Genomic DNA, 12,338 nt, shown 5'->3' with positions numbered 1-12,338 from the left:
TTACACAGATGTTTCATCCTATTTAATCCTTATCAGGACCCCCACTGGAACTAGTTATAACCCCACCAGGAGAAGTTACAGTGACAATTTAATATCAGATAACTTAAAAAGTGTCAGAATAAGGATTTAAACTCAACTTCATCTAAATCAAAGTCCTTGTTTATTCCTTCTGCAATTCATGGAAGCTTCAGAAGTTGAACTAAGGGATTTATAAGGATCTTTCCAGCACTGTAACTCTATCTGAGTCAAAATATGGATACAGACATCAACTGACCTATGCTTTCCTTAATCTGCCTTCTTGCCTCAATCACATGAAAATGATCATCTATGACTCCAACACTTTCTATGGTCTTCATCACAAAAGAGCCATTAAAAACTCAACATTTATACTTTGTAGCCCCTCAAAGCTTTCAGAATTTAGTCTAAGGGCCTCAAAATCTTCATTTTCTTTTTTAAAATTAGAGTTACTGGCAAGGACTGAGTTTATGGTGTCAATGTATAAAAGACCAAGCTTTTTAGTCTTTCTCAGCACTGTCATAATATGTCATCTTAATTTCTCTACTCATTTTTCAGGTTTTAGAAGGTCTCAGAAGATCTTGAAATATTTGACCTAAGGTCAATTTTTTCTGGCCTCAGTTCTAAGTCAGATTTTTAAAAAATATTAAAATTTAGATTGATTTTTAAAATTAATATTAGAATTTTAAAAAAATATTAGTCTGAAAACAAGTTTAATTTACTTATTCTGAGGTAAAATGCTTTATATGTGTGTTAAATGCTATTTCCTAGATTGAAGCTGAACTCTCCAAAGAAAGAGCCCAACATTTAGTTGACTTTACAAAGCAAGCTCTTCTCTTTAGGCAAGAAGCTAAACTGGAACTTGATATTGAAAAGGAAAAACAACAAGAAATAATCAAAAAGCATAAGAAAGAACAAGAGGAGCTACAAATGAAGGTCTGTCATCATGATTATCGTTATTATTTAATGGGTTTAAAACTACAGATGTTGATTATTTCCTCCTAAGAAAACTACAGTGTTTATAACTTGGGCAGTTTTCCTCTTGGTTGCTGTGCCTTGGTCTCAGGAACAGAGGTAGAAAGTTCAGAGACTCCCCAGAATGAGGAACTGAGATAAATTGTAGAAGCATGCAACCCACCTATGTATAGAATTTTTTAAAATAAAAATAAACTTATTTAGTACAACCATTATGGAAGAAAGTATGATAGTTCCTCAAAAACTTAAGAATAGAACTGCCATTTGACCCAGCAATCCCTCTACTTGGTATATACCCCCAAAACTCAAAAACATTGATAGACACATGCAGCCCCATGTTCATCGCAGCATTGTTCATAGTGGCCAAGACATGGAAACAACCAACAACCCCTTCAATAGATGACTGGATAAAAAAGATGTGGTACATATATACTATGGAATACTACTCAGCCATAGAAATGATGACATAGGATCATTTAGAACAACATGGATGGACCTTGATAACATTATACTGAGTGAAATAAGTGAATCAGAAAAAACTAAGAACTGTATGATTCTATACATAGGTGGGACACAAAATTAAGATTCAAGGACATGAACAAGAGTGTGGTGGTTACCAGGGGGAGGGGAAGAGAGGAGAGGGAGGGGTGGGGGGAGTGGAGAGGCATAAAGAAAACCAAATAGAAGGTGATGGAAGACAATTTGACTTTGAGTGATGGATATGCAACATAATCAAATATAAAAATAACCTGGAGATGTTTTCTCTGAAACTATGTATTGTAATTGATCAATGTTACTCCATTAAAATTAATTGTCTAAATAAATAAATAAATAAACTTATTTTTTTAAACAGCATAAATTATATAACTAATAATTAACATAATTAGATCTTTGAACACATCAAATATCCAACATCAAAAGATAATGAGGTGTTTTACATAATTAAAAATTCCCAACAACTAAAGCCTGTCTTCACCTGTCTTCTTTAATTATAAATATTTTTTTCATTTTAAATATTTTTTAATGAAGGAAAAATTTTTTTTAATAATTTTATTTTTTTAATGAGGTGACATCAATAAATCAGGATACATATATTCAAAGATAACATGTCCAGGTTATCTTGTTGTTCAATTATGCTGCATACCCATCACCCAAAGTCAGATTGTCCTCTGTCACCTTCTATCTTGTTTTCTTTGTGCCCCTCCCCCTCCCCCTTTTCCTCTCCCTCTCCCGCCTCCCCCCGTAACCACCACACTCTTATCAATATCTCTTAGGCTCACTTTTATGTCCCGCCTACGTATGGAATAATGCAGTTCCTGGTATTTTCTGATTTACTTATTTCACTTCGTATAATGTTATCAAGATCCCACCATTTTGCTGTAAATGATCTGATGTCATCATTTCTTATGGCTCAGTAGTATTCCATAGTGCATATGTGCCACATCTTCTTTATCCAGTCATCTATTGATGGGATTTTTGGTTGTTTCCATGTCCTGGCCACTGTGAACAATGCTGCAATGAACATGGGGCTGCATGTGTCTTTATGTATCAATGTTTCTGAGTTTTGGGGGTATATACCCAGTAGAGGGATTGCTGGGTCATAAGGTAGTTCTATTTTCAGTTTTTTGAGGAACCACCATACTTTCTTCCATAATGGTTGTACTACTTTTCAGTCCCACCAACAGTGGATGAGGGCTCCTTTTTCTCCACAGCCTCTCCAACATTTGCTATTACCTGTCTTGTTAATAATAGCTATTCTAACAGATGTGAGGTGGTATCTCATTGCAGTTTTGATTTGCATTTCTCTAATAACTAAAGAAGATGAGCATCTTTTCATATATCTGTTGGCCATTTGTATTTCTTCCTGGGAGAAGTGTCTGTTCATGTGCTCTTCCCATTTTTTTATTGGATTGTTTGTTTGTTTGTTGCTGAGTTTTATGAGTTCTTTGTATATTTTGGATATTAGACCCTTATCTGAGCTGTTGTCTGAAAATATCATTTCCCATTTAGTTGGCTTTCTGTTTATTTTGTTATCAGTTTCTCTTGCTGAGCAAAAACTTCTTAGTCTGATGTAGTCCCATTCATTAATTTTTGCCTTCACTTCTCTTGCCTTTGGAGTCAAATTCATAAAATGCTCTTTAAAACCCAGGTCCATGAATTGAGTACCTATGTCTTCTTCTATGTACTTTATTGTTTCAGGTCTTATGTTTAGATCTTTGATCCATTTTGAGTTAATTTTAGTACAAGGGGACAAACTGTAGTCCAGTTTCATTCTTTTGCATGTGGCTTTCCAGTTTTCCCAGCACCATTTATTGAAGAGGCTTTCTTTTCTCCATTGTGTGTTGTTGGCCCCTTTATCAAAAATTATTTGACTATATATATATGGTTTTATTTCTGGGTTTTCTATTCTATTCCATTGGTCTGAGTGTCTATTTTTCTGCCAATACCATGCTGTTTTGATTGTCGTGGCCCTATAATATAGTTTGAAGAAAGGTATTGTAATGCCCCCAGCTTCATTCTTTTTCTTTAGGATTGCTTTGGCTATTCGGAGTTTTTTATAGTTCCATATAAATCTGATGATTTTTGCTCCATTTCTTTAAAAAATGTCATTGGAATTTTGATGGGAATTGCATTAAATTTGTAAATTGCTTTGGGTAATATGGCCATCTTGATTATATTTATTCTTCCTAACCAAGAACAAGGAATATTCTTCCATCTCATTATATCTTTTTCGATTTCCCTTAACAATGGTTTGTAGTTTGCATTATATAAGTCCTTTACATTCTTTGTTATGTTTATTCCTAAGTATTTTATTTTTTTTGTTGCAATCGTGAAGGGGATTATTCTTTTGAGTTCGTTCTCAAATGTTTCATTTTTGGCATATAGAAAGGCTATTGACTTCTGTATGTTAATTTTGTATCCTGCGACCTTACTGTATTGGCTTATTGTTTCTAGTAGTCTTTTTGTGGATTCTTTGGGGTTTTCGATGTATAGGATCATATCATCTGCAAAAAGTGATACCTTTACTTCTTCTTTTCCGATATGGATGCCTTTTATTTCTTTGTCTTGTCTGATTGCTCTGGCTAGAACCTCTAGTACCACATTAAATAAGAGTGGAGAGAGTGGACAACCCTGTCTTGTTCCTGATTTAAGGGGAAAAGCCTTCAGTTTTGTGCCATTTAATATTATGTTAGCTGATGGTTTATCATATATGGCCTTTATCATGTTGGGATATTTTCCTTCTATACCCATTTTGTTGAGAGTCTTAAACATGAAATTGTGTTGTATTTTATTGAAAGCCTTTTCTGCATCTATTGATAAGATCATGTGGTTTTTGTTCTTTGTTTTGTTGATATGGTGTATTACATCAACCGTTTTACGTATGTTAAACCATCCTTGAGATGCTGGGATGAATCCCACTTGATCATGATGTATTATTTTTTTAATATGTTGTTGTATTCGATTTGCTAGTATTTTGTTTAGTATTTTAGCATCTGTATTCATTAGAGATATTGGTCTGTAGTTTTCTTTTTTTGTGCCATCTTTGCCTGGTTTTGGTATGAGGGTTATGTTGGCCTCATAAAATGTGTTTGGAAGTATTGCTTCTTCTTCAATTTTTTGGAAGACTTTGAGTAGAATAGGAACCAAGTCTTCTTTGAATGTTTGATAAAATTTGCTGGTATAGCCGTCAGGGCCTGGACTTTTATTTTTGGGGAGGTTTTTAATGTTTTTTTTTATTTCTTCTCTACTAATAGGTCTGTTTAGGCATTCTGCTTCTTCTTGACTAAGTCGAGGAAGGATGTATTGTTCTAGGAATTTATCCATTTCTTCTAGGTTGTTGAATTTAGTGGCATAAAGTTTTTCATAGTATTCTACAATAATTCTTTGTATATCTACGGTGTCCTTGGTGATTTCTCCTCTTTCATTTTGGATTTTGTTTATATGAGTTTTTTCTCTTTTTTCCTTGGTAAGTCTTGCCAAGGGTTTGTCAATTTTGTTGATCTTTTCAAAGAACCAGCTCCTTGTTCTATTAATTTTTTCTATAGTTTTTCTCTTCTCTATTTCATTTATTTCTGCTCTGATTTTTATTATCTCCTTTCTTCGGCTGGTTTTGGGTTGTCTTTGTTCTTCTTTTTCTAGTTCCTTAAGGTGTGAAGTTAAGTGGTTCACTTGGGCTCTCTCTTGTTTGTTCATATATGCCCAAAGTGATATGAACTTCCCTCTTATCACTGCTTTTGCTGCATCCCATAGATTCTGATATGTCGTATTGTCATTTTCATTAGTCTGTATATATCTTTTGATCTCTGCACTTATTTCTTCTTTGACCCATTCATTTTTTAAAAGTATGTTGTTTAGTTTCCACATTTTTGTGGGATTTTTTTCCTCTTTTTTGCAGTTGAATTCTAGTTTCAAGGCTTTATGATCAGAAAATATGCTTGATACAACTTCAATTTTTCTGAATTTGCTGATGTTGTTTTTGTGGCCCAACATATGGTCAATTCCTGATAATGATCCATGTACACTGGAGAAAAATGTATACTCAGTCACTTTGGGATGAAATGTCCTGTAAATGTCTATCATATCCAGATGCTTTAATGTTTTGTTTAAGGCTACTATATTTTTGTTGATTCTCTGTTTGGATGACTGATCTAGATCCGTCAGCGGTGTATTGAGGTCTCCAACTATGATTGTGTGTTTGTCAGTTTTTGTTTTAAGGTCAATAAGTAGCTGTCTTGTATATTTTGGTGATCCTTGGTTTGGTGCATATATATTAAGAATTGTTATGTCTTCTTGATTCAGTGTCCCCTTAGCCATTATGAAATGGCCATTTTTGTCTCTGAGTAATTTTGCTATCTTGTAGTCAGCATTATCAGATATGAGTATTGCTACGCCTGCTTTTTTTTTTGGATGTTATTTGCATGGAGTATTGTTTTCCAGCCTTTCACTTTGAATTTGTTTTTATCCTTGTTACTTAGATGAGTTTCTTGTAGGCAGCATACAGTTGGATTTTCTTTTTTAATCCATTCTGCTACTCTGTGCCTTTTTATTGGTAGGTTTTATCTGTTTACATTTAGTGTAATTATTGACACTTGTGAGTTCCCTATTGCCATTTTATAGATTGCTTTTTGTTGTTTTGTGTCTTGTTTGATCCTTCTCTTTTGTTTTTCTATCTTTTGTTTTTATTTGGTTGTATTCCATAGATCTTTCCTCTGTTGCTATCTTTTTTAAATCATGTGCTTCTGTGGTGGCTTTTTAAATGGTGGTTACCTTTACGTAATGAAAAGGGTTCCTACCCTGTTCATTGTAGTGCACTATTTTGTGAGTACTTTTGCACTCCCTTGTCCTTTGCCACTGTTAATCTTCATCCTCTCCCCCACCCTTTCTTTTTGTTGTTGTCACAGTATAAATTTGGTTTTATTGTGTTCTTGGTGGGGCTTTTACTTGTGGCTTTGTTTTTTTTTTTTGTTCTTTTTATCTGATTGGAGAATCACTTTTAGTAATTCCTGGAGTGGGGGTTTTCTGATGATAAATTCCCTCATCTTTTCTGTATCTGTAAATGTTTTTATTTCTCCTTCATATTTGAAGGATAGCTTTGATGGGTATAGTATTTGTGGCTGAAAGTTTCTCTCTTTCAGGACTTTAAATATTGGGGTCCATTCTCTTCTATCTTGTAGTGTTTCTGTTGAGAAATCAGATGATTATCTAATGGGCCTTCCTTTATATGTTATATTCTTCTTTTCCCTGGCTGCCTTGAGAACTTTTTCTTTGCCGTTTGTGCCAATTTCATTATGATGTGCCTTGAAGTAGGTTTGTTGGGGTTAAGAAAACTCGGAGTACTGTTTGCTTCTTGAATTTGTGGCTTTAGTTCTTTCCACAGGTTTGGGAAGTTCTCATCTATTATTTGTTTGAGTATGTTCTCCATTCCATTTTCTCTCTCTTCTCCCTCTGATATTCCTATTATTCTTATGTTATTCTTTTTGATGGAGTCCGATAATTCCTGTAGGGCTATCTCATTTTTTTTAAATTTTTGAGTCTCTTTCTTCTTCTCTCTGTTGTGCCTCAAGTTGCTTGTCTTCTATTTCATCAATCCTACCTTCTATCTGGCCTGTTCTATTAGCTAAGCTTGTTACCTCATTTTTCAGCTCGTGAATTTTTTCATCTCTGTTTGATTTGTTTTTGTAGTTTCAATTTCCTTGGAAATATATTCTTTGTGTTCATTGAGTTGTTTTCTGAGCTCCCTAAATTGCCTTTCTGTGTTTTCTTGTATATCTTGAAGGATTTTTAGGATTTCTATTTTAAATTCTCTGTCGTTTAACTCCAAGGTTTCCAATATATTAAATTTTTTCTCTATAGATTTTTCCCATATAGCTATGTTACCTCTATTTCTTTTGTATCCATGATATTCGATTTTCTCTTCCTTAATGGCCTCTGAGGGTGGTTTTGTTGATAGTATTAATGAGATTTAATAAAGAATAAAAAGTTAAAAAAATAAAAAAATTGAAAAGAGTTGTTTTTTTAAAAAACTTAATAATTAAATAAAGAAAAATAAAATGAAATAAAAATTTAAAAAAGGAAATTATTCCCCCCCTCCTTTTTTTCCTCTCCTCTCCTCTCCCCTCTATCTTGAGAAAATCTTGTGGTGAACTGTGAATTATATTGAACTAAATAGAACAAACAATGCCTGTAATGGAGGGCCTGAATTGTGGAGAAGTAATAAAGGGGCAAAAAACAAACAAACAAACAAAAAAAAAACAAAAAACAAAGAGAAAAAGAAAAAAAAAAGACCCACAAAAAGCAAATAAGGAAAAAATTTGGGTCAAGAATAAAATGATTTGCTTTTAGGTGTTGGTTGACTAAGAGTTATGATGAGAGAAATAAGAGGGAAACAGGAAAATGGGGGGACAAATTTAAAAATTACTATTGTATTTAGTGGAATAAGAACTAGATAAAATGGAGAGCCAGGGATGGGAGCACTGCTAGTGAGTTAAAAAGGTGAAGTAAAAACCCCCCAAAATGCCACAAACATAATTTGAGTCCCAGATAAGATAATTTGTTTGTTATTAAGGTTTGAATGAGAGGAGACGTAAAGGAGAAAGGAAGAAACTAATATAGAGGGGGAAAAGAGAGAGAGAGAGAGAGAAAAGAGGGAACCACTAAAAGAATAAAAAAGAGGAGAGAGAGAGAGAGAGTTAAGGGTTTTGGAGTGCAACCCTCATAGAGAGAAAGTAAGAGGAAAGAAAAGATAATGGGAGATGTAACACTTATGGGTAGTGTAGTTCAAGGAGAGGAGAGAGTAAGACCGGCAGAGAGTTAAATGACCAAATTGGAGGAGGAAAAAAATAAATCAAGAATGAAGATAAGAGAAACAAATGAACAAATATAATAAAATGGGATAGGTTATAAAGTCTGTGGATTATTCTTGATTTTGATAGGTTATCTTCTTGCTTTTTCTTTTCTCTCCCTCTTCCTGGTTGGTGACTCTGTACCCCGGGTTCTGCCCCTTTGGCATGCTCCGGTAGAGGTTTGCAGTTGATAAGTCTCTATGGCAATGTCATGTATTGTGCTTCAGTCTTGTTGGCAGTCAAGGCTCATTAGCATTTATAGACTCCGACAATGAGAGAGTCTGTGTTCCTAGAGCCTCTCTCCTAGTCTTTCCTTCCTCAATTAGTAGCCTGATAATCCAGCTATGGGGTTGCTGCTGCCTCTGCCTGGATAGTAAGAGGCTCAAAGAGCTGGCAACTCCCCACTCTATTTCCACTCAGCACAAGTCTCTGGGTAAGGCTCAGTCAGTCAGAGCTGCTAGCATAATCAGGCGGAGTTTCCGCCCACTCAAAGACCTCTGGCTATGCCACTCTGTCTGGTAACATGGGCAGGCTCCCACTCCCGGGGTGTTTGGAGCAAACTCTCGCTCACTATCTGTGTGCAGACCAGGATATCAGGCCGGCAGTCTCAAACTCTGAGTGAAACCTCCGCCTGCACGGAAAAGTTCCAGCATTGGAATTGTCTCTCGCTCCCTCCCCGTGCGTGACTTTTTCAGGGCGCTGGGGCATCCCGGAGATTCCGCTTTCAGCCCACATAAAGGCCTCTTACTCTGCCTCTCTGTGGGGTAACACAGGCACCCACTCCTGGGGCTTTCGAAGGAATCTCTCACCCACTATCTGCGGCCGCAGACCAGGAGATCGGAGGAAATGGCTGCCCCACTTGTCTTTCTTTGTCTGGGTTTGGTGCGAGTGTTAGCTTGTATTGACTGGGTTGCCACAGGCACAGTTTTTCCTCGGCTTGGATCTCCGTGTCACAGCCTGGTTCGGCCGTTTGTGCCGTGGCCTGGATCTATTCACCCCCTTTGCCCGCCTTAGTTTTTATACTCTCAGTTCCCAGTGAAAGCAGCCCTATTTAGGTTAGTGAGGAAGGCGGAGCATTTCTTACTCCCTATTTCCTTTGGGGTTTGATTATATATTTAGCCAATTTTTCGCTTGACCATACCTTTGGGTGTATTGCGAAACAACTGGAGGCTCCAAGGATAGGTTTTTCTGTTTCTGGTTAAAGATCTTGTTGAGTTTTGGGGGAGATTTATCAGTATTGCTTCCTACCGTGCCATTACTCTGACGTCATCCTCCCAGGAAAATTTTTTGAAATGTAACAACCTTTATAATTTCTGAAAATATTTCCTTAACATAATTCAAGGTTTTGTTCAAGTTCCCCTGGTTTTATAAGGCCTGAGTGTTGTATGTGCATGTGTTTGTATATATGTGTGTGTGTGTATGTATTTACCAAGATGAAGTGAAGAAAATCATATTTTGAATAAAATCATTAGCAGTCTCTATGAACTAAGCATCACAGGAGACTTAATGGCCTCTGCTTTGGTGTACAGGGGATATAGTACAGGCTTTTCAATAGTTCATTCACATGGACAACAGGCAGGGCAGCTATGTGAGTTCATGACAAGTGCAGTATCACAGGGCCTCACACTCAGAAAGGCTTCAAGCTTTGCATTTAATGCTCTGCATATGCTATTTAGAAATCCTTAATAATTTTACCTTTTAATTTGTGGTTTTTTTAATTTTTATTTTATTAATTTTTAGAGAGGAGAGTGAGAGAGAGAGCGAGAGGGGGGGGGAGGGAGGAGAAGGAAGCATCAACTTTCATATGTGCCTTGACCAGGCAAGCCCAGGGTTTTGAACCGGCTACCTCAGCATTCCAGGTCGACGCTTTATCCATTGCGCCACCACAGGTCAGGCCTAATTTGTGTTTTAATAAGCTCATTGGGACAATGGAGCACATGCAGGGAACTTGGAACCTCAGCTCACCCAAGATACCACCTCCCCTAAGCAAGTTCTCCCCTAGACAGGCTTCTGGGTTCCTAGCCCCTGCTCCCGTCCCCACCTATGGCTCCTTTATGGCTTCCTGTCCTCCCCTTACCTCACCACTGTTGACTCAGGGTCTTGGATGTTTCTGGGACCCATCTACAGGGGAATGTCAAACAGAAGGGCCCAATTTGCCAGGGATTATAGTTTTTCAAGAGATGCCATAAATCCAGATTTTGTAAGTGAACTTACAAATGTTTACTCTCAGGGCAATGGTAACTACTGTCCAAACCTAGCAGTGACCCTCTTCTTTTCGGAATTATTTGAAGATAATCAAATATTGGCCCTGGCCTGTTGTCTCAGTGGTAGAGTTGGCTCATCCTGGCATGTGGATGTCCTGGGTTTGATTTCTGGTCAGGGCACTCAGGAGAGGAGCCCATCTGATTCTCCATCCTTCTCCCTCTTGCTTTTCTCTCTCTCTCTCTCTCTCTCTCTCTCTCTCTCTCCTTCTCCCCTTCCTGCAGCCATGGCTTGATTGGAGTGAGTTTACTCTGGGTGCTGAGGATGGCTTCATGGCCTCTGCCTCAGGCACTAAGAAGAGATTGGTTGCTGAGCAACGGAGCAATGGCCCCAAATGGGCAGAGTATCACCCCCTAGTGGGCTTGCCAAGTGGATCCCCATCAGGGCACATGTGGGAGTCTGTCTCTGCCTTCCCTCCTCTCACTGAATTAAAAAAAATTTTTTAATTAAAAATAATTTTTAAAAATATTAATTTAATTTATAGAATTACTAATTGTAGTAAACAGATTTCTTGTAAAAGTTATTCTTAATGTAAATTTAACATTTGGAACAAATTTTGGATATTTAATTCTTAAGTAATAGTTCACAAAATTCTTGGAACTTTGGTCTCTGAATGTTTTCTAGATTCTCTATGAGTTGGTGTTTTTGTAGTACTAATATTTATTATATGACAATATCCATAGCATAAATAATAATACATTTCATTAGAAGCAGCTTTGCTCTTTTTGCTTTGTTTTTGGCCTTTTGTTTTGTTTTTTAAGGGGAGAAAAAACAAGCAGTCTTTTCCCTTCTAAAGATGTTCATGACTATGAGGAAAAGCTTCTCCAAGTTATTCTCTCTTCCTTTCATCTAGAGGTACCGCCTTGGAAAGCAGTATATTTTAAAGTATTCTGGAACCCTCTAGAATTGTACTATATAATATGATAGCCACATGTGATTACTTATAATCAAATTAAAAATTTAGCTCCTCAGTCATATTAGCCACATTGCAAATGCTCATCAGCCAGTACCGGCAAGCAAGAGCCTACTGGCTGCATCTTTTCCCAATTCAGTGATAGGTGACATCACTTTGGTAGCTGGGACTTGGTCACAGGGAGTGTATTTATGCTGTGGAGATTAGATGCAGATCTGGCTTGTGTGTGTTTTTGAGTCAGTTATTAAACATTGAGCAGTACACCACTCTCAATAGCACATGTGGCTATTTGGCTATCATATTGGGTATCACGGACTACTGCTATTATCACAGAAAGCCCTGTTGGGCAGTACTGCTCTAGACGGTGTAGTACCTGAGGTACCTCCAGTCATGATATACAAGAAAGAAATGCCAAAGGAAAACTCATTGGATGGTATGAGTAAAATATAACTGCTGTGTTCCCCTGTGTGCATCCCCAAGCATCAGGCTTTTTTTTTTTTTTTTTGTATTTTTCTGAAGCTGGAAATGGGGAGAGACAGTCAGACAGACTCCCACATGCACCCGACCGGATCCACCTGGCACGCCCACCAGGGGGCGACGCTCTGCCCACCAGGGGGTGATGCTCTGCCCCTCCGGGGCATCGCTCTGTTGCGACCAGAGCCACTCTAGCGCCTGGGGCAGAGGCCAAGGAGCCATGCCCAGCACCCGGGCCATCTTTGCTCCAATGGAGCCTTGGCTGCGGGAGGGGAAGAGAGAGACAGAGAGGAAGGAGAGGGGGAGGGGTGGAGAAGCAGATGGGCGCTTCTCCTGTGTGCCCTGGCCGGGAATCG

General features: G+C 37.5%; 1 protein-coding gene across 1 annotated transcript in view; it reads left to right on the top strand.

The window, feature by feature from the left end:
* Nucleotides 1–12,338, top strand: part of LEKR1 (leucine, glutamate and lysine rich 1) — a 226,561-nt gene that overhangs the window by 199,776 nt on the left and 14,447 nt on the right. Inside the window, 1 exon segment of the mRNA XM_066363543.1 lies at nt 787–951. Coding sequence (XP_066219640.1) covers nt 787–951 — 165 coding nt within the window.

The sequence above is a fragment of the Saccopteryx leptura genome, chromosome 2, assembly GCF_036850995.1.
Source record: "Saccopteryx leptura isolate mSacLep1 chromosome 2, mSacLep1_pri_phased_curated, whole genome shotgun sequence".
NCBI lineage: Eukaryota > Metazoa > Chordata > Mammalia > Chiroptera > Emballonuridae > Saccopteryx > Saccopteryx leptura.
This window is presented reverse-complemented; position numbering and strand designations above follow the sequence as displayed.